We start from the raw sequence: 22,087 nt of genomic DNA, 5'->3' as shown, positions 1-22,087 counted from the left end.
TTGTGTCAAACAGTTGACTGAATATCTGTACTCTTTCAGGATTAGGCCAATTTATAATTCACATAAAGATAATTAAAAATACCTACAGCAAATCAAAGGATTCTATTATCACAATCAAGTTAAATAGTGATAGGAAGCATATTTGTTTGACTTGTTCATTGCATACATAAAAAGAATTCTGAAAGCTTTAATTTACAAAGAGTTCTCCAAACTTTATGTGGAAATAAATCCCATTGAAGTAAATCCCAGTGGAGTTGACAGCTGAACAGACATGCATAGGATTGTGCTATTTATTGTATTGTATTGTATTGTAATTAGAATGTTACAACAAATAGTTAATTGCTAGATCAGTGCAGAGGTCAGTGCTTTTTATGCAGTGGATTAGTCATACCAAGTACAGTATAACTGGGGGGGGGAGAAAAAGTAGCAGAAATTACTGCTGCTGCTGAAACAAAACATAATAGGTGCTGGTAATACAATGCTTTGTCCTAATGGCTAATAGCACTATGACCCACTAAGAAAAAAAATCTGTTAAATCAGAGCCATTAGTTGCCTTTGTGACTATTGGCTAATAGCAGAAAATCACATGATCAAGGCATCTTTTTAAAGGCATGAGTGAAGTTAGTAACAGAAGTGACTATATTGAGGTTTGCAGGAAGGTGTTTGGAGTGTGTTAGGAGATTTAGTCCTTCACAATGTGTGAGCCATTTTTGGGAACTTGGAAACTAATTTCAAGTGAAAAGTTTGATGACTACATGAAGGAGCTGGGTAAGAATTATTTGTGGGGTTTGGTAAAAGCTTTGTTTTTGCTGAAGAATATGTTTATGTAGAATTTTTTTATTATGTAACTAGTGGGCTTGTTTTGTTATAAACTTAAACCCTGTGATAATATAGCTCCTATTTCTGTTTTCTTTATTGTTAATAGTAATGTGGAGGAAAAACTCCTTACAATATGTTAGCTATGCTACATTCCAGAGTAATCCATCTTATATGTCTGTTGAGTAAAATTCATTTGCATTTTATCTGGCTTTCAACTGATTTCTCAATGTGCAAACCTGGTTAATAATATAGCATGGCTTGTCTGTAGAATGTTACCATGGAATTGTTTTATTAAATATTAGAAGAGCATGCAATCATGCTTGGGCTTTTGTGTAGCATTTGTATCCAGCTTATGTACCACAGGAGTGTGAAGGGCTCTTGCTACTTGTTTACTTAAATGTTTATTGTGTGATATTTTCTCAACATACATTGAGAACATTGATACAAATGTTGACAAAGTACTCCAAACATAAAAAGTTCTGATTGGATGCTCCCTTATATGACAGTTTATGGTCCCCCCCCACCCTCTGGCCAAATTTGAGCAAGGTTTTGTGATGTTTGGCTATGAGCTTTGAACTGGAGGCAATGCTCTTATCAAGACACGCCCGCTTTAAGTTAATGATACTCAGTGCTTTTTTTGTAAAAGAAAAAGGTGCCGGAACTCACACATGTCGTACAACACACCTTGCCTACCCTACAAGATTCCATCCCAAAAAGGTGCCAGAACTCCGTTCTGAGCGTTCTATGAGGAAAAAAGCCCTGATGATACTTCAAAGAATTGGCCAGAAGTGTTGCATTGTTTAGCCACCACACCTTTTAAGTAGAATGCTGGCCCCTTCTTTAACTGTAGTGAAAATAATGCATGCAAATAGCCTACTTCCAATATTAATACTATATATATTGGGCGTAGGACTAAAGATATCTCTAAATCTGTTAAACACTCTTTTCTTGGACCACTCAAGTTCAAGGAGGTCCATAGTTTTATCCTGGAACACTTGCTTGGTCTGCAGAAGCTTTACACTTTGTATTCTGGCTAATGGGACCTCTAGCAGTAAGTGATATAGAAGAATTCTGAGACTGCTGTTAACCTGGAATAGACAATATGGCAATAAAGAGGTAGTATTCTGTATCTCTTTACACCCCTCTAGGAATTGTCTGTATTTTTGCATTTTTCAGCCAGCAGGCTTCACTTAAATGAATCATAGCTCAGTGCTATGTGAGAATTAAGTCACTTTCTCCCTAGGTGTAAAATAGCTTCACGGGGGTCTCAGCTGCTACTGTTAAACAACCTGGGGGACAATCTTCTACTTAAAGTTTTGTAGAGATCAGCAGTTGCAAAGAATATTTATTCAAATGAAATGCAGATCTGGATTATATCAAATTATGTAGAGGAAGGAATTTAGCTTATATAATATTTCAAGATATTATATTTGCCCCCAATATTTTGAAAAGAAAATTCAGTGGAGAAGGGTGTCAAAATGAAGGGAATATATTTGGTAAATAAGCAATTGAATAAAGTGCTTGTTTAAAAAGAATGGTTACGCTCTGGACAAAAATAGAAAAAGCTGTTCCAACGCCTTAGAATGTAGAACCTCACCTACATTGTCCCATCACCATGGAAGCCCTTTAATGTGTTCCTGCAAGTCAGAACTTGCAATCTATGACAGCCTGGGGTAAATATTACCCTGTATATAAGGAAGGCTTTTAGTGTTCCTCTCATCAGTTTATAGTTTGGTTCATTTAAATATTTATAAATTTATTATTTTTGAGTAATTATAACAGTGATGTTGCCTTAAAGGAAAAGCCACCTTATACTATTTGTTAGCTAGATCAAATGAAATCAGCCTGGACATTTATGAAAACATATTAAAGCTAATTGATGGAAACTAATTTGGATTTTGTATACAAAATATACCAAATAGTTGGGGGAGAACAGAGATTGGATTGGCCAGTTGCTATATTATTTTCAGCCTAGTTTATTGCAGACAAGAGAGTCACCTAACTCAATTTACTACATAATTCAAGTTGGTCCCCAGATCAAAATCTAGCCCTAAAACCTGTCTCAACTCCAGGTGTATTTTTACATAGTGAAGCTCTAATCAAAGGCAAAACCCATCAAGATAAAAATGATTGTATGAAAGGAATTTGTGTTTAAACTCTTTATTCTCTTATTCCGTAGGGGTTTGGCTATAACCCAGTTTGAATCAAGTCTTTATAAGTAGTTTTTTTTCCAATTCAGTCTTCAAGGTCAAGGAATTTGTGATAAATTCATAATTTTTGGGTTGATTTATAGGTGTGGGCTTTGCCACTAGGAAAATAGCTGGAGTGGCCAAACCCAATGTAATTATCACCTGCAATGGGGATGTTATAACCATCAAGTCAGAAAGCAGTTTCAAAAACACTGAGATTTCCTTCAAACTAGAAGAAGAATTCGATGAGACCACAGCAGATGACAGAAAAGTAAAGGTGAGTGCCCTTCTTTCCCTGAAATCATTTTGATTGAGTGCATTTGGACTATTGAAAAAATATGAACTGTCTTGGAAAGGGGCTATTTGGGAACTTCCTCATTTATAAAATGATGGCTGTGTGGGATGTGAATATCAACTTAATGAATTGGCTAAGAATTTCAAGAAGCTTTAAGTTGGGAAACAAGGCCTTTAAGCTCTTTCGTCCTACAAGATGTTCCTGTTTTGCTGTTTTTAGGGCAGGTGACATCCAAGTCAAACAGTTGGCTGCAACCACATGTTCTTGTTAATTAAGAATATGCAGTCCACTTGGATATCTATTCTAAAGCACTGATGAAAGTAAATTGTAAAGCAATGTTTCTCAACCTTAGCAAATTGAAGATGTGTGAAGCCAGCCATGTAGCATACCAGTTTCCTGCAGATTAAATTAATGGTTTTAGATGAAAAATTTGGACACTGCATGAGACATAGTGGATGCCAAAAAAGATACGGTAGTCCTTGACTTACAACAGTTCATTCAGTGACTGTTCAAAGTTACAACGGCACTGGAAAAAGTGACTTATGACCATTTTTAGATCAATGCAGCATCCCCATGATCACATAATCAAAATTCAGATGCTTGGCGACTGATTCATATTGCAACAGTTAGAGTGACCCGGTGTAATGTGATAATTTTTGTGACCTTCTAACAAACAAAATCAATGGGGAAGCCTGATTCACTTAACAACTGTATTACTAAACTAATTGCAGGGATTCACTTAACAACTGTGGCAAGAATGATCATAAAATGGAGAAAAACCCACTTAACTGAATTGCTTATCAACAGAAATTTTGGGCTCAATTGTCCTAAGTTGAGGACTATCTATATCCATACATATAGTGAGCCAATTTGGTCTTTTGATTAAGGCCCCAGGCTAGAAGTCTGAGGTCTAGTCCCACCTTAGGCCTGAAAGCCAAAGGACAGTCACACTCTCTCAGCCCAACTCACCTCACAAAGTAGTTGTTTTGGTGGTAAATAAGAGAAAGGAATATTAAGTACAGGTCCTTAACAGTTCATTTAATGACTATCTGAAGTTACAATGCCATTGAAATAAGTGACTCATTACCATTTTTCACATTTACGATCATTGCAGCATCCCCATAGTCATGGGATCAAAATTGGACACTTGGCAACTAGCATGTATTTATGACGGTTGTATGTCCCAAGGATATGTGATCACCTTTTGCAACCTTCTGACAAGGAAAGTCAATGGGGAAGCCAGATTCACTTAACAACTGTGTTATTAACAACCATAGTGATTATTTAGCAACTGTGGTAAGAAAGGTCCTAAAATGGGAAAAACTCACTTAACAAATGTATTGCTCAGCAACAAAAAATTTGGACTCAATTATGGCTGTACATTGAGGATTATACCTGTATGTTCACCTCCTTGAGTTATTTATGGAAAAAGCAAAATAAAAATAACATCAATCCTGCAGATTAGGAAACTAATTCCTAATAAGACTAGAATATGCTTTATTGAAAGGGACGCGGTGGCTCAGTGGGTTAGGACGCTGAGCTTGTCGATCAGAAGGTCGGCAGTTTGGCGGGTCGAATCCCGAGTGCCGTGTAACAGAGTGAGCGCCTGTTACTCGTCCCAGCTTCTGCCCACCTAGCAGTTCGAAAGCACGTACAAATGCAAGTAGAAAGATAGGGACCACTACGGTGGGAAGGTAACAGCGTTCCGTGCGCCTTTGGCGTCTAGTCATGCCGGCCACATGACCACGGAGACGTCCTCGGACAAACGCTGGCTCTTCGGCTATGAAACGGAGATGAGCACCGGCCCCTAGAGTCGGAAACGACTAGCACGCATGTGCGGGGGAACCTTTACCTTTACCTTTACCTTATGCTTTATTGAGATAGGTTATAGTAACAAAATCTGCTTGTCTTTTACCTTGCTTCCCACTCATACCCCATTAAGACAGAGGAGCCAGCCAAAATCTCTTCCTGATACTTCCCACTTTCCTAGAGTGGAAGGAATACTTCTGTAGCAGCTTCTGAATCTGCTCAAACCATCTACATGGCTTCCTACTTATACAAATAAAATGAGATATTCCAGGCTATGTTTATGTTGTTTTTGGCTGTGATTATTTTCTTGCAGGTAGCAAAACTTTCACTATGCTAGTGATTTCATTATTTTAGAAAAGCCCTATTGAATACTGATCATTGCCTTACACATTGTGCATAGTTTGAGAACTGTGTTATTTTCCCTAAATTGATTATATGACTATCACATATTTCAAACACAATTTTTGCTGGCTCTTCTTCAGTAGGTTGTAAAACTGACCAGATAATTTTTCTTGGCAGAGTATTGTGACACTAGACAATGGCTCACTCAATCAGGTGCAGAAGTGGGATGGCAAAGAGACAACAATAAAAAGAAAAATAGTGGATGGAAAAATGGTTGTGGTAAGTTCATTTTTGGTTGTAAACATTTGGGATGTTTTTCAGCAATAGAAATCAAAGGTTTATGAGTAAATGTTTTTCAAAGGTGAAAAAGTAAAACAAAGATATTCTATACAAGAAAGATGTCTTATTTTGGTTGGTGAGTCAGAATTCCTTTAAGTTAATAAGCAAGTTAATACAATACCAAGCTATTTTGAAAGTAGAATGGCATATCTTGTGTTACTTTTTTTAAAAGTCATTTAAAGCAAATTTCATTTTGACAGTACTCTTACAGACTCTACAGATTCTCAATCTGAGAATGCAGTCAAATTGGGTCAAATTAAAATAAATTTGCAACAAACATCATTTTTCGTGTAGGATGATTTCACAATGAAGCATGTTTTAAATATTATGACTCACTGGCAGCCCATAGCAATTTCATTGGAAATGAATGCCCCTAGCTGTGGGCAAATGGTGATTGTCATATTTAAACTTTTATACACTTATAATCAGTGCTTTTTTTTTGTAAAAGAAAAAGATGCCGGAACTCACACATGTCACACAACCCACCTTGCCTACTCTACAAGGTTCCATCCAAAAAAGGTGCTGGAACTCCGTTCTGAGCGTTCTGTGACAAAAAAAGCCCTGCTTATAATCTATAATTTTTACAAGAATAGATCAGATTGAAATAGATAGAATAGAATAGATCAGATTGAAAAGTGATATTAAGGGGAGTTGAAAGTAGTTGAAAATCATGCAGCCACAATCTTTAGTGGAACATGCAGGGAAATTCCATGCTTTTGATATTTAAAACCTTTTCCATAGGCACCACCTACATGCTTCCAAAAAGACAAATGAAAAAAAATCCTAGTAGTTTAAATCCTGTCCTGATTGTAACAAAGAAAAGGCATTCTAGTAGACAGTTTCTCACTGACAAGTAATTGTAAATACTCTTCTAACTGGAAAAGGTAATGCCAAACTGCCATGTATGAGCTGTGGCAAGAGCAGTTTCATGAAGATAAGAAGTCATTCAGGTTTCAGGATGAAGTTGGCATGTAGGCACTCGTACAAACAAGAGCAATTGAATTAACTGATCATTTATGTGACAACACCAAGGGAAGGGCCTTAAGCAAATGTGTTTTCAACAAAAATGTCTAAACACGCTGCCAGTAAGGTATTCTGTCGACTTGTGTAATCTCTAAACTGTGGAAACTCAAAGGTATCTTAAAAACTATTGCTTAAATATTCTGAATATTTCTCCACTAACCTTTTCAGTCTTTTATACAAGCATAATTAAAACTATTTAAAAACACAATATTCAGTCTATTGCTAAACAGAAAAGTAAGTTAAATTCTCTTCAAACAAGCCAAAAGAGCAATTTTCAAATACTGGAAATTGTTTTTCTGGCCTTTTTGGAGAGAATTTGTCTAGTGCATATTTCAGTGGTCAAGGATATAAGCACATATAAGCAAACTTAAGTAATCTGAGTCAAATTCTTTTGGATATGATTTTAAATAAAGCACCATTGCCTGGGGTCATGCAATACACTAAGCCAAAATGGACTTAGCATGTTCCATCAATCCAGCTCCTGTTGGCTTCCTTGATAGTCTTGTACTTCATTTGGATAAAGGGAATACTTGATCCACTTACTGAAAATAAGTATTGCTTATATAATAGTAATATTTTTGTACTTTTTTCTTTCTAGGAGTGTGTTATGAACAAAACTGTCTCCACTAGAGTGTATGAGAAAGCATGAAAAATCCATGTTGTACAAATTAGAAGTATCTCGAAACAAAATATGAAGTTTGATTCAGGGAGCAGAGCCTGTTCTTCAGAAGCTGAATTTGACAGGCCAACTCCCAATTACTTTTGTACCTAATTCAAAATATTTTGGTTATTCAATAAAGTGTTTACCTTGAAATGAAAAAAATTCTGACTCAGTTGTGGAAACTGAATAAGGATCATTCCAAACTAGATTTTCAGGTTCTCTTTGTGGGATCAACTAAACCTCATTACTCCTCACTTATTGAAATATTTAAAAACCTGACTGTAGTAGATAATGAAATAGGCTAAAGTGTAATTTCCCTGCCCCACCTATTCTTTTGTAGTGTGTACATTGAAAAGTTCATTGTTTCTCTACTGCTGTGTTTGCCATTTTACTAAGTGCAGAAAAATCATTTTTTTAAAAAAAATGCTGGAATAACTACAATCCAGGGCTTCTAGTGGGTGGTTTCAGGAATCATCTTTTTAGAAACATAATTTGTTAGAACAAACTTCAAGGATTCTTCCTGAGAATAAATTAATGTCTTTTGAGAAAATAGGAAGGCCAGAAGTTACTTATTATGCTATTTGGAGCACAGTCCAAGAATTATCCATATTTATTATCTTAAAAAATGTTTAAAGCAGAACTTCTAAAATCTCCAAATTACATTTGAAAGTTATGCTGTGGACTTAGCATAAAGTGATTGCCATAGTAGACATGGCCACCATGACTATATTCATTTACCAGGACATTAGATTGATTCCTAAATTCTCCACCATCCTGGTTTACCGTTCTCTGAGTTGGTACCGTATGCCCACTTCCTAAGAAAGCATTGGCTGGTGTACCTTTTCACTCTTCTCTCCCTGATCTAAGAATGCTTAGGGATTCCAGAAACAGTCAAAAATAAAAGATGAGTTGGTGTTTAACTTACAGGAATCAGCTTTCCATTCAAGTATTTTGAATATCTCATAGAAAGGGAGGTAGGAAAGGGAACACACCAGGCACCAAGACAAATGCAAGAAAGTTCCCTAAAGGGAAGTCCAAGTGGGGATAGCATTCCATTTTAATATATAAAAAAAGGTAAATCATTTTCAAAATTATTAGGAAATACACTTTGTAAAGCAACCTATTACTTGGGACAGAAGCCATGCTTCAAATCAAACATATTTATAGTATTACAACAAAATGAGTCGACTTCTTCAGACAACATTATCCATATCAAGTAAATGTAAATACTAGGAGTTACCCAACAGAAGAAGCAATATTTTTTAAAAAATACATAAATATATTCATCTTTTAGATGCCTTTCAAGATTTATTAACCCTGAAAACAGTTGTAAACATTTCTGTACAAGAAGGGGTAGATTTTTAGGCAATCACAGCATCTATGAATCAAAGAATTTATCTTTTTTTTTTGCACCCTTCTGGCTTCCCTTCCAATTACCAGCCCTTATTTTTTTGTTCTTCGTACTGTATCAGCATAAGTATGGGAAGATTATCATTTAGAACATCATATAAACAACCTAAGATATGCAGATGATGGCAGAAAGTGGCAGAAAGTGAAGACGAATTAAAAAGCCTGTTGTTGCAAGTGAAGAAGGAGAGTGCAAAAGTTGGGTTGAAACTAAACATTTAAAAAAACAAGATCATGGCATCCGGCCCTTTCAATTCCTGGCAAATAGATGGGGAAGAAATGGAGGTAGTGACAGATTTTATTTTCCTGGGCTCCAAGATCACTGCAGATGGGGACTGTAGCCAAGAAATTAAAAGACGCTTGCTCCTGGGGAGGAAAGCCATGACAAATCTAGACAGCACACTAAAAAGCAGAGACATCACCCTGCCAACAAAAGTGCGTATAGTCAAGGCTATGGTCTTCCCAGTTGCAATGTATGGCTGTGAAAGCTGGACCATAAGAAAGGCTGAGCACCAAAGAATTGAAGCCTTTGAACTATGGTGTTGGAGAAGACTCCTGCGAGTCCCTTGAACTGCAAGACAGTCAAACCGGTCGGTCCTTGAAGAGATCAACCCTGACTGCTCTTTAGAAGGCCAGATCCTGAAGTTGAAACTCAAATACTTTGGCCACCTAATGAAAAGGAAGGACTCACTGGAGAAGAGCCTAATTCTGGGAAAGGTTGAGGGCAAGAGAAGAAGGGGACAACAGAGAATGAGGTGGCTGGATGGAGTCACTGAAGCAGTAGGCATGAGCCTAAATGAACTCCAGAAGATGGTAGAGGACAGGAAGGCCTGGAGGAATGTTGTCCATGGGGTTGGGTTGGGTCCGACATGACTTCACAACTAACAACAACAAATAAACACAAAAAAGATGACCTTGACTTAGAGTTTATTTTGCTCAAAGTTTGTTCCATTTAAACATCTATGTAATCAAGTACTTCTTGACACAGATTGTTGTGAATATGTTGGTTTAGATGTGGGGAGAGACTAGATATCTGGGTTTGTTGCAAAATCTGGTTCCCACATTGCCATCATTGTCAATACTATACTTTCTCAGCTGATAGGTCCACACTTGCATATTGGCAATACTTAATCAAAGCAGATTCTCATAAGCACCAAGAAACAAGAGGGCAATGATGCTATCACAAAAAAGTTAATGGACACTAGTTTAACATCATGGAGGAACGAGTTGAAATTTGGAAAGAGATTTCTTAAGCTAGCTTCATTTCCAACTACTTTATGCACAAGTTTGGTCTACTGGTTAAGGCACAGGCTAGAAAGCAAGAGACTCTGAGTTCAAGTCCCGTCTTATCCATGAAAGCCATTTAGCTGACATTGGGCCAATCACTCAGCCCTACTCACCTCACAGGATTGTTGTTGTGGGGAAAATAGGAGGAGGAAGGTGTATTGAATATGTTTGCTGCCTTGAGTTTTTATATATATTCAAAGCCGAAGAGCCAGCGTTTGTCCGAGGATGTCTCCGTGGTCATGTGGCCGGCATGACTAGACGCCAAAGGCGCATGGAACACTGTTATCTTCCCACCGTAGTGGTCCCTATTTTTCTACTTGCATTTTTACGTGCTTTCAAACTGCTAGGTTGGCAGAAGCTGGGATAAGTAACAGGCGCTCACTCTGTTACGTGGCACTCGGGATTCGACCCGCCAAACTGCCGACCTTCTGATCAACAAGCTCAGTGTCCTAATCCACTGAGCCACCACATCTCTCTCTATATATATACATATACATATACATATACATATACATATACATATACATATACATATACATATACATACATACATACATACATACATACATACATATATATATGTGTGTGTGTGTGTGTGTGTGTTTGTGTGTTAAATGTTTGTTAAGTATTTAGAATGCACTTGCTTGGTCCCAAACACGGGACAAATCTTATTTCCTGTTTCAGCCTAGGCCAAGGCCATCTACAGGCAGTAGCCACAGTAGTGGCAGCTCATATTTGTGTAAATTTATATGGTATACATTGTGGTAAGACATTGTGTCTTACGAATAATGTTGACAAAAATTGTATATGCAGAGATAGGTGATTGGGATGATCAGGAAAAGAAATCCACTAAAGAACTTCTAGCTCTAACTTACTTAGCAATGCTTATCACAGTCTTCAAATAATTGAAAAGGTACCATGAAGAAGCTGTTCCCCAATGCTTCCCATAACAAGACTGCAACCAACTTCCTCCCTAAGATGAAGTCAAGAGACTGACTAAGGAGCTTTTGTGCAGAATCCTCCTCCATCTCTTAGAACCATAGAAGGAAGCCTCAGAAGTGAGCTAAAGCAAAATAACATAACTGCTTCACTTTGCTTTTAGAAACGACGGGACATGTAACTTCACAAAGCATAAAGCTTGTAAAGGATGCTTCTCATATTCCTTCAGTGAAGCAAGACATTGTGCCTTCAAAGTTTTGCATAAGTCTGCTAAACATTGGGGTAAACTTCTTAGTAGCAAAGAAGATAATGTAATGGAATTTCCTTTGGTTGAAATACAGAAGTTAGAAAAGCATCTCTTATAATTCCTACATTCCCAGTTGTACAAAGGGTTCGGTGGAATTCTCTCTAAGGCCATTCTGTGATCTGTGTTATCAGTCTCTTAGATTAATGTACTCCCAGGAGAATGTGTTAATATTATATACAATATAGCACTATACTTTCAACATTCTGAAATATCTTAAGACCTCCTAGTAGGTTGACATTCAGATGATGAACATAGTGCAAGGAATTTTGGAATCAGTTTGCAGTACACAACTTTTTCTATTGTAAGCACAACTTCATCTGTATTTAGTTCCTTAAGGGCTACATTAAATTTATTCCTCATCCTCATAAGACATTGTCATAAGACTCTCCTGAAAATCAAATGCTGTCCTTCCCAAGAGCACTATGTTGCATCTGTACTCCAGCACAATAGTAGCAACCTCACACCCATCACCCTTTCCTTTTTGTATTACTGCGGAGGAGTTCGTGGCAGGCAAATGTTGCTAGTCTTGGTACTAGCATGAATGGTATGGCACAAGGGCCCATTGTTTGGCCTCTGACTTTGCCCTTCAGAATTGGGAGGTACTGAGCACTGCATGTCCTAGTCTGTCTTTAAAAGATGTAGCTGGGCTATTACCATTCATATAATCCATCTGCCTCTTGCTAAGAATTGCTCCTGTTATTGCCCTTCTTCCAAGGACACAACCAGCAAAACTATGTGCAACAAATTTGTGGGAAGCTGGAAACTCATCTCTAGTGAAAATTTTGATGATTATATGAAAGAATTGGGTGAGATTTATCTTGTTGATTTAAATAGTGTTGCAGATTATCTGTTGTTGATTTCTTATCAGAGTTTTCCAATTAGATCATAAACGTTTCACTTAATTCTCTTCAAAATAAATGTTAGAAAACATGAGGATTTTAAAATTTCCTCTTTGGAATCTTTTACTTAGCTTTTATTAGATGAATATGCTACTTGTTGTTACTTTCAAATAATTATTCATTATTCATGATGGAATAATTAAAAACTTCATCTGAGTCCATCGGAGCTAGGTAACTAATCAATTTAAATAAATAATCCTAAATTTCCTCATAACCAGTTTTTACTATAAATAAAATTATTCGTTGCACAGAAATTGTAGGCATAACTCTTTCTATTCATTTGCAGAATTACTCCATCAGTGAAAGCTTTTAACTGATGAAGTCAGTCAGATAAATTTGGTTGTTTATTTTGTCCAAAGAACTATGTTTTTAGGAAGCTTAGTTGCGTCAAATATGAAAGTTTGCTGTTTATGTGTTCAATATGATATATATGTTATATATATATAAAACATTTTAACTAAAACTGTATTGTATTGTTTCTGAGCACGAAGTAAAATATGAAAGAAGAGAGAACTATGTGCATTTGTTTTTCTACAGAATGCTAATTTGGTTTGTTGTAAGATATACTTAAGAAGATGCGCTTCCAGACTATTTTTAACTCTATGAAAATACATTTTTGGGAAAAAATGGAAACTATGTAAGGTGAGGTTACCAGATCTGGGCTGCAAATATCCACATGGCTAATAAATGGCAGCTGAGCATTAGAGTTTCCTATACCTCTTTGCTGCCATCAGATAGTCCTCTGCATTTGTATAGCCACCATGTGCTTTATTTCTACTTCATCAAGAAGTAATGTCATACCAAGCAAGCATTCATCTTTGTAAATGATCATCAAACATCAAAGAATGTGGATATCACACTTGGAGGTAATATGTGAAATGCAATACGTTTCAGCCAGGTACACACACATTGTACACATACAGATGCACACATCTGGTGCAGAAGACTCAATAACTTAAAAATCATACCTTGCATGTTGATGTAATGGTAGGCGAAAGTGACCTTATGAGATAGGAGGGATAGCTGCAGACTGCACAACCAGCATATGGACGATGTTTCAGCCCACAAAAGGAGGGAGAGTGTGGGAAATGTTTCAAAAGGGAGCCTCCCTAGTTTTCCAGAGAGTAAAAGTAAAGGAGAAGAGAAATACTTTCAGTATTGCAAGACTCTCTTAATGGGGCAATAAAGCTACAGTTAGTACTCCTGGTTGTGCTTCCTCACAGGACTAAAATTTCATCTGGAAACTGACTCTTCATACGGAGAAGATATCACAGAAAAGCAATTCATCCTGCTTTGGCATCCATTTTTTATTTAGTTAGTTTTATTATTCATACGATGCTACTATTTTAGCTTTTCTCAATCAGGCACTCTATAGACTTATTGGAGCACAATTTCCATTGTCCCCTGCCAGTTGTTCCTTACCATCACTGTGGAATACGGAAATTCTATCCATAGGGAGGGTATTGGGCTATGACTATGTGATTCACAGCAATGCATATTTGTCTTACTAGGAACACAAATAAATGCTGTTATTTAAATACGAACCTGTGATGAGTGCAGGTACATAATAATACTATGGTATCCTCCATCAACTATATTATTTCTTTTATTTCTGCTTTTCAGAGATAATTGATGTAGATAATTGTGTAATCCAACCCCCCCCCACACACACATACTCTTTTTGTCAGATAAGTAATGAAGACTGTTTTCTTGCTTTTCCATAGGAGTGGGATTGGCAACTAGGAAACTTGGTAACTTGGCAAAACCTAAAACCATCATCAGCATGAAGGGTGATGAGGTCACAATCAGAACAGAAAGTGCCTTTAAAAATACACAGATCACATTTAAGTTGGGTCAAGAATTTCCAGAAACCACCGCTGATGGCAGGAAAACCAAGGTGAATAAGGTGTTTGGTGTTTGCTTGTTTTTTACATTTTATCTGAGGTATTTTGATGCTCTTAGAAATAGTATGAGAGTTTCAGATTACAGAGGAAATTAATAATGGGTCATTCAGATAACAGTTGATTACCGTCTACCATATTTCCTTAGAGTTAAGTCCTGATGAGAGAAATTCTCATAAAAGTGTTGGATATGTTTAAGATATGTTTCAAAAGAAAAGGAAGAAAAACATCTTGTAATTGAAAGGGTTTGTAACTTCCTTTTTATTACATTAGAGCTACTATATGTTGGCTGCAAAAATTCAGATGACTACAAGAGGGTTGTAAAGAGGTAGAGAAAACTGACTTTGTTGCCAACTAATGGGTCCCTGGATTTTCCACCTTAGATTAGGCAGACTTACATAAAACTATGGCTTCTATACAAATAGGACAGAATCAAGAAGGGCCCCAAGGATTATACAAACACAAATAATAATTTAAAGGAGACAAAGCAAACAAGGTCCAAACCAAAACAGGCATGTAAGAACTGAGCATAAATCATGTGGAAGAAAAAGCAGAAAAATAGAAAGAGGACCCATCAAGAGGAAAATATACTAGAATATATATTTGTTTGTGATTCAATAGCAGAAAAATAATAGGCATCTTATTTCTAATAAAACTGTAGCCATTTAATATACAGTAGCAAAGCTCAAGATTGCAAGTGACTGCTTATGATGGAACAACACATGCATACGATTCAGAAATAGCAAAATGGATATAGGGAACAACTTGACTGGTGACTTCATGGACTTATCTATATTGTACAAAAGTAGTTTGTCCTGGTTTTTTTCCAGGGTGCATTTTGACTTCTTGATTGCGTCTCTTGCCCTGCTGTCTCTTGGTAGCCCATCACTCAAGTTCTACTTAGCTTTTTCAAGATCAGCCACCATTGTCGGCTAAGTACTGCTATCCATTGTGACAAGCAGGATATATGTGTCTCTTTTTTTCTCTCTCAGCTGATTATTCCTAAGTGTTTGATGATGATGATGATGAAGATAGATGACAGACAGACAGACAGACAGACAGACAGAAAGACAGATAGATAGTCTTTACACATGGGAATGGTTTAATAGTACTTCACATTTTTATTGTACCCAATCTGTGTAAAAATGTTAATTTTTAGAATTAATATTTGGATCTACAGACTATTGTAACCTTAGAAAAAGGAGCACTGGTTCAAGTGCAGAAATGGAATGGCAAGGAATCAACAATAAGGAGGAAATTAGTTGATGGGAGAATGGTGGTGGTAAGTAGCTCTTCTTAATCAAGAAAACTACAGGATGTTCACATGTTTAATTTATTTATGGTAATCTTAGGAACTTTTGAATGGCAAGGGATATATTTTGATCACAGCTGTATACATGAAAACAGTACACAGAAATCTGTTGAAAACATATGTTTAAAATTAAGGAATAAAAATGTGTGGTTTAACAGGAAGTGCATTTTTATTTGCTCAGAGAATAATTCATGAATGGATGGATTTGAATATATTCTTCCATAGCTGTCCAATTTAAGGCAGATTTTAACTTTGGCGTGATGTTCATCAATTAAACCGTATGTATGGGCCAATTTGATTAAAATCAAGACTAGTTTCAAAGGGCCCAAATGAATAAGGATATTTTCAGCTTTTTACATTAGACAGACATAGCAAAAGAAGAAAATTATATAATGAAATTGTGCATGTGGAGTGGTTAGGGAGATATTTTCTCAAAGTGACAGATATAAATACAGTGAAGCTGAATAGTAAGAAGGTTAAATCAGATTAAAGGAAGTTAACAGAATTTGGTATACCATGATTTAGCAATGGTCAGTAACTGGAATGCTTGTAAAAGGGCAACAAGCAAATGAAAGAAAGATTGTTTGTAGTTATTTATTTATTTATTTATTTATTTATTTATTTATTTATTTATTTATTTAATTTATATACCGCCCTTCTCTCAAGAGACTCAGGGCGGTTAACAGGGCAATATGTAAAAGACAGATACAAAAGTTAAAATTATTAAAACATGATTAAACAATGCCCATAGTACAAATTTAAAATTAAAGTCATAATAACAAACCCACCCCATCCCATCAGGCCAGGCCCGCTTCCTTAAAGAGATGGGTTTTAAGGTCGCGCCGGAAGGAGCGGAGGTCGGGCGCCATCCGGAGCTCTACTGGAAGATGGTTCCATAAGTCCGGTGCACCCACAGAGAACGCTCTCCCCCTGGGGGCCACCAGTCGGCATTCTTTGACCGGCGGCACCCTGAGGAGGCCCTCTCTGTGGGAGCGTACTGGGCGGAGGGAAGTTGACGCCGGCTGCAGGTGCTCCCCAAGGTATTCTGGACCCATGCCATGGAGGGCTTTGTAGGTCATTACCAACACCTTGAACCTCACCCGGAAGACAACTGGCAACCAATGCAGCTCGCGGAGCAAAGGTGTAACACGGGAGTATCGGGAGACCCCCGACACAACTCTTGCGGCTGCATTCTGTGCCAGCTGGAGCCTCCGAGTGGTCTTCAAGGGTAGCCCCATGTAGAGAGCGTTGCAGTAATCAAGACGAGAGGTCACGAGCGCATGAGTGACCGTGCGCAAGGCATCCCGGTCTAGATAGGGCCGCAACTGGCGCACCAGGCGAACCTGGGCGAACACCCCCCTAGTTACAGCTACAATATGATCTTCTAAAGAGAGCTGTGAATCTAGGAGGACTCCCAAGTTGCGAGCCCTATCTACAGGAGGTAATGACTCACCCCCCATAATGAGGGGTGGGATATCCTGAATATCCCGGGATGCCGGTACGCACAGCCACTCTGTCTTGTCGGGGTTGAGACGAAGCCTGTTCCTCCCCATCCAGACCCGGACCGCCTCCAGGCACCGGGACATCACGTCGAGGGCATCACTGGGGTGGTTTGGGGTCGAAATGAAAAGTTGGGTATCATCAGCATACTGATGATACCCAACTCCAAAACCACGAATGATCTCACCCAGCGGTTTCATGTAGATGTTGAACAGAAGGGGCGAGAGGACCGACCCCTGAGGGACTCCACAAGCGAGAGGCCTCGCGGTCGACCTCTGCCCCCCCGTCAACACCGACTGCGAACGTCCCAGGAGATAGGAGGAGAACCACTGAAGAACCGTGCCTCCCACTCCCAATCCCCTGAGACGCCGCAGCAAGATACCATGGTCGATGGTATCGAAAGCCGCTGAGAGGTCTAATAGGACTAGAACAGAGGAGTATCCTCTGTCCCGAGCCCTCCAGAGATCATTCACCAGCGCGACCAATGCCGTCTCCGTGCTGTACCCAGGCCTGAAGCCCGATTGGTACGGGTCTAGATAATCCGCTTCATCCAGGACCAGAGGGAGCTGATGCGCCACCACACTCTCAACAACCTTCGCAAGGAAGCGAAGGTTGGAGACCGGACGAAAGTTATTCAAAACAGCCGGATCCAAGGTAGGCTTCTTGAGGAGAGGTCTCACCACCGCCTCCTTCAAGGCGGCGGGAAAACTGCCCTCACTCAAAGAAGCAGCTATAACCGCCTGGAACCAGCTTCGTGTCCCCTCCCGGGCTGCATAAACCAGCCAGGAAGGGCACGGGTCCAATAAACATGTGGTGGAGCTCAGCCTCCCCATGATCCTGTCCACTTCCTCCGGAGTCACAGGATCGAACTCCTCCCAGATGACAACGACAAGATCACTCGTGTCCTGATCGTCCGATACTGCCCAGTCGGAGTCCAAACCGGTCCGAATCCGAGCGATTTTGTCCGACAGATGTTGACTAAATTCCTCGGCACGCCCCTGCAAGGGATCCTCACTGACCTCCTGGTTGAGGAGGGAGCGGGTCACCCTAAACAGGGCGGCCGGGCGATTATCTGCGGACGCGATGAGGGCAGCGAAATAATTAGATCTCGCTACCCTCATCGCAGCGAGATAAGACCTAATATGGGTTCTTAGTCGCAATCGGTCGGATTCAGATCGGGTGGACCTCCAGACGCTCTCTAGGCCCCGTTTCCGACGCTTCATCTCCCGGAGCTCCGCGGAAAACCATGGAGCCCATTGGGATCTGCGCCGGGTCAGGGGCCGCAAGGGTACAACTCGGTCAAGTGCCTCCGTGGCCGTCCTTTCCCAGGCCTCCACTAAGGCATCCGCCGAGCTGTGAGCTGGGGAGGCAGGTGGGGCCCCCAGCGCTGCCTGAAACCTCTCAGGGTCCATTAAGCGCCTGGGGCGGAACCATCTAGTTGGCTCAACAACCCCACGGTGGGGGGTGGCAAAACGGAAGACCAGCCGCAGGAGATGATGATCGGTTCATGACAGGGGCATAACAATTGGGGAGCCCCCACCAAGATCATCTAACCACCGACCAGATAAGAAAACCAAGTCAAGGGTGTGGCCTCCCTCATGGGTTGGTCCATGCATTACCTGCGTCAGGTCCATGGCCGTCATGGAAGCCATGAACTCCCGAGCTAACTCAGATACTCCTCCCAGGGATGGTAGATTGAAGTCTCCCAAAACTATTAGTTTAGGAAACTCAATCACCAGCCCTGAGAGGATATCGAGAAGCTCAGGCAGGGCTGCTGCTACGCGACTAGGCGAAAGGTACGCGAGCAGCAAGCCCAACTGCGCCCTAGAACCAAACCTCAATAAGAGAGATTCACACCCGACTATCTGAGGAACGGTGGCCTCCTGCGGACATAAGGTCTCCCTCATAACTACAGCCACTCCCCCACCCCTACCCTGAGTCCGAGGCCGGTGTAGCACCCGGAAGCCTGGTGGGCAGAGATCCACCAGGGGGATACCACCCTCTGGGCCCAACCAGGTTTCCGTAATGCAAGCCAGGTCCGCTTGCTCACCCTCGACTAAATCTCGGACGAGGGGAGCCTTATTAGCAACGGACCTGGCATTTAGGTACACCAGTCGGAGCTCAGGTGGCTGCACATCCCCGCTCCCAGAGCCTTGGGTCGAAGGCAGAGGGTCGGAGCGCCTCACCGCTTGGAGATAGCGGAGAGGCCCTCCCGGAGGTCGATACGGCCCTCTGATCTTACACCTGCAGCCATTCCCTATCGTCGTGGGAATTAGCATTCCCACGACCCGCTCCAGAGCTCCAGAGATGACCGACCCCGGCTCCCTCTCAACGCGATCTCTACTAGGCCTGGTCTGAACAGCAGTTGGCAGAGTGCCCCCTCTCTCCAACCAACCACAACCCTCCCCCCTCCCTAACCCTACAAAAAATTTAGCTAAAAAAGTAATCAGGGGCCTCTTGTTAAATTTATATCTTAGGCCCCTGTTTCTGCCAGGCCATCTCTCAGGGTCCCAACAGTCGGACCCGTCATCAAGAGGTAAATTAAAAGGTAAGGCGGGTCGCTCCCAGGATGGGGGGGCACCTCTGAGAGCGAGTAAAACCGTGCTGGAGTATCTCAAAGCCATGGTAAAATTAGGTAATACAGCAAAAACAGACCCAGATCGAATAAATAAAAAGGGGAGGATCTTAAAAATGGAAGGGGAATATCCAGACTGCAAACCCAGCTCTTCTGCCACTAGAGCAGGGTAACCCCGGGACAATCCCCGTTCTCTCACAACGGTCAGAACCGGGGAGCAGCCTGAGATATACAGCCGGGGAGAGAGATACCGCCTAGAGCTCTCACCTCTAGGACGGAAAAGATGGAGCTCTTAACTCTTAACCACTCTCTCACAGTGGTTATACACCCGGCACCTTCCACAGCCCAGGGGGAAAGGAAAGGAGAGGACAATAGGCGAAACCAGTCAGCGAGATGGATTAGGGTAAAAACCCATAAAGTCACGGAGTGGGGCTCAAGGATATGGTCCAGTGAACTATAATAGTCCATGCCTCCAGATGTCCAGGCATAATAGTCCATGCCTCCAGATGTCCAGGCATAAAAGTCCATACTCCACCCAGCCATAGTCACTGTACCAAGATGGTCGCGGCACTCCAACCCCCTCACCGCCAACCGTCTCAGACGCCAACCAGGGCCGTCTCCACCACTCCAGCTTAAAACGCTGATGCTGTTCCAAACCGTAGTTCATAATGGGAGTTGTTACTCAACCAACATCCGGCTCCTGAGCAACTGGAGACAGCTGGTCGGCACCGCAGAGCACAGTCAGCTGGTCGGCACCAAGAAATTCAACACGGGGCTCAGTCAGATCTTCCGGACCCACACGGCTCTCCCAAACCTCCTCCGAGCAGCCGGGGCCCTCCAAAAAGCCGACAAACACTTCAACATTTCCACGCCAGCGCTGCTCCAAGCCGCGATTCGTAGTTAATCAATCAACACGCGGCTCCACCAAGCAGCTGAAGGGCGCTCCGGGACACCACCAAGCTCTAAAAAGATGTCCCAGGCTCCACAGGCTTCGAGAATGCCTCCCGGATCCGTAGTCAGCTGGTCGGCGCCGCTTAGAGTAGAGCTCCGCAGAATATCTGGTCTCCCAGGCACTCCAGCAGCCTCCATTCAAGTTCGCAAGTCCGCAAGCCTTCCGACAAACAGCTGGAGTGTGCTCTGCGGTGCCGACCAGCTGTCTCCAGTTGCTCAGGAGCCGGATGTTGGTTGAGTAACAACTCCCATTATTACACTTGATAGCTGTATAATACTTACAAAACTGGTAAGTTCCTCTGCCTTATCTCCTAAAAAATGTAGTTCAAGAGAACATGGTGTTCTTATCCTGCTTTTTTTGGCTTTCCTGCTGTAGACAGGATTGGTTCATTAGGCTCTTTTTACGTTGTTACTGTAAATTTTTACAACCATCATTCAGAAACTATGCTTCACCCTCTCCTAAAGCTAAATTTAAGACTGCTTCACTTATTCTAGATTAAAATTATACATACATGTGCAAATTGTAGGGAGAATCAGTTTCACATCTTGATCATTAGCATTCAGAGAAAGTTCTAGGCATATGCTCACTTATTTGTTCCTTATTAAATCTTGTGTTCCTTAGAATTAAATAAAAGCATCATGGATTTTGGTATTGACTTTTTATAGACAGCAGTACCATAAGAGATACTGTACACGAAGGCTGGACAAGAAACCAAAATCAAAACCAATATAAACTTGCTAGCTACAATATTTAAGATAAGCTTTTATTATTCATTTTTAATAAAAAAAATAAAAATATGAATTCCCATCTTACATTTGTATAAATATATTGTATAATAGTGTTGAGGCTAATTGTGTGATTATAACTTGCTTTATATCTCAAATTATGTTCCTCTTTTTAGGAATGCATCATGAAAGGAGCCTTGTGTACAAGAGTTTATGAAAAAATGTGACAAAACGCGAAGTTTATACCAGATGAGACTAGTTCTTCAATCCACATCATTTCCTTGAGTGGCTGAGGAACTGCCATTTCTGTTCACCTTTTCCCTTTTTGCCTTTTACAGGAGAGCAACTAAGCTATAAGTATTCATTTTTAAAAAATTAAGAAAGTAGATCACATTTGAGACTAAACACATACTTACCATTGTATAAATGTGTAATTTCAGTGAGATTAAATGGTTGCATTCAGTCTTCCTGAACATCCCGTTAATGAGTTGTTCTTATTCCATAATGATGCATAGAAAGGGGCATATTTATATTTTCTTTAAATGTCACATTATACAGTCCAGGTGTGCTAATCTTGACAATATAAAATAAAATATTCACTATCTCTTAATGAAAGAGTTTGTTTATTTTCCCCTAAAGCTGTGCTGTGAACCTGAGATCTCACATTAGACTAAAGTAGTTCTCAACTTACTTCAAAATCATTTGAAAGTGTCATCCTTACTATGTACTGCAGATAGGAAACACAGCCAGATAAACTACTTCTGCTTTATTATAAAGCTACATTAATAGGACCTTGCAAGTCTTTT

General features: G+C 40.3%; 2 protein-coding genes across 2 annotated transcripts; both read left to right on the top strand.

Moving 5' to 3' along the window:
- The first annotated feature begins 497 nt into the window (after positions 1-497).
- LOC310639216 (fatty acid-binding protein, adipocyte-like) lies at positions 498-7,621 on the top strand. The gene is made up of 4 exons (XM_083360721.1): positions 498-768; positions 3,113-3,285; positions 5,632-5,733; positions 7,415-7,621. The coding sequence occupies exons 1-4, from the start codon at positions 696-698 to the stop codon at positions 7,463-7,465; spliced, it is 399 nt and encodes a 132-aa protein (XP_083216847.1). The 5' UTR covers positions 498-695; the 3' UTR covers positions 7,466-7,621.
- Positions 7,622-12,105: 4,484 nt separating this feature from the next.
- Positions 12,106-21,854, top strand: LOC310639217 (myelin P2 protein-like). The gene is made up of 4 exons (XM_083360722.1): positions 12,106-12,223; positions 14,041-14,213; positions 15,398-15,499; positions 21,458-21,854. Exons 1-4 carry the CDS (start codon positions 12,151-12,153, stop codon positions 21,506-21,508), a joined length of 399 nt encoding a protein of 132 aa, XP_083216848.1. The 5' UTR covers positions 12,106-12,150; the 3' UTR covers positions 21,509-21,854.
- The last annotated feature ends 233 nt before the right edge of the window (positions 21,855-22,087 follow it).

The sequence above is a fragment of the Vipera ursinii genome, assembly GCF_947247035.1.
Source record: "Vipera ursinii genome assembly, chromosome: 3".
Taxonomy (NCBI): Eukaryota; Metazoa; Chordata; class Lepidosauria; order Squamata; family Viperidae; genus Vipera; species Vipera ursinii.
Note: the sequence above shows the minus strand (reverse complement) of the source record. Positions and strands in the feature narration are given on the sequence as shown.

Bases quoted from the DNA above. Each gene is read 5' to 3' on its own strand.
- LOC310639216 (XM_083360721.1), top strand. From the start codon at position 696: ATGTGTGAGCCATTTTTGGGAACTTGGAAACTAATTTCAAGTGAAAAG. The intron at 3,286-5,631 runs GTGAGTGCCCTT...TTTTCTTGGCAG, and splicing joins CAGATGACAGAAAAGTAAAG to AGTATTGTGACACTAGACAA. The intron at 5,734-7,414 runs GTAAGTTCATTT...TTTTCTTTCTAG, and splicing joins TGGATGGAAAAATGGTTGTG to GAGTGTGTTATGAACAAAAC.
- LOC310639217 (XM_083360722.1), top strand. From the start codon at position 12,151: ATGTGCAACAAATTTGTGGGAAGCTGGAAACTCATCTCTAGTGAAAAT. The intron at 12,224-14,040 runs GTGAGATTTATC...GCTTTTCCATAG, and splicing joins TGATTATATGAAAGAATTGG to GAGTGGGATTGGCAACTAGG. The intron at 14,214-15,397 runs GTGAATAAGGTG...TTGGATCTACAG, and splicing joins CTGATGGCAGGAAAACCAAG to ACTATTGTAACCTTAGAAAA.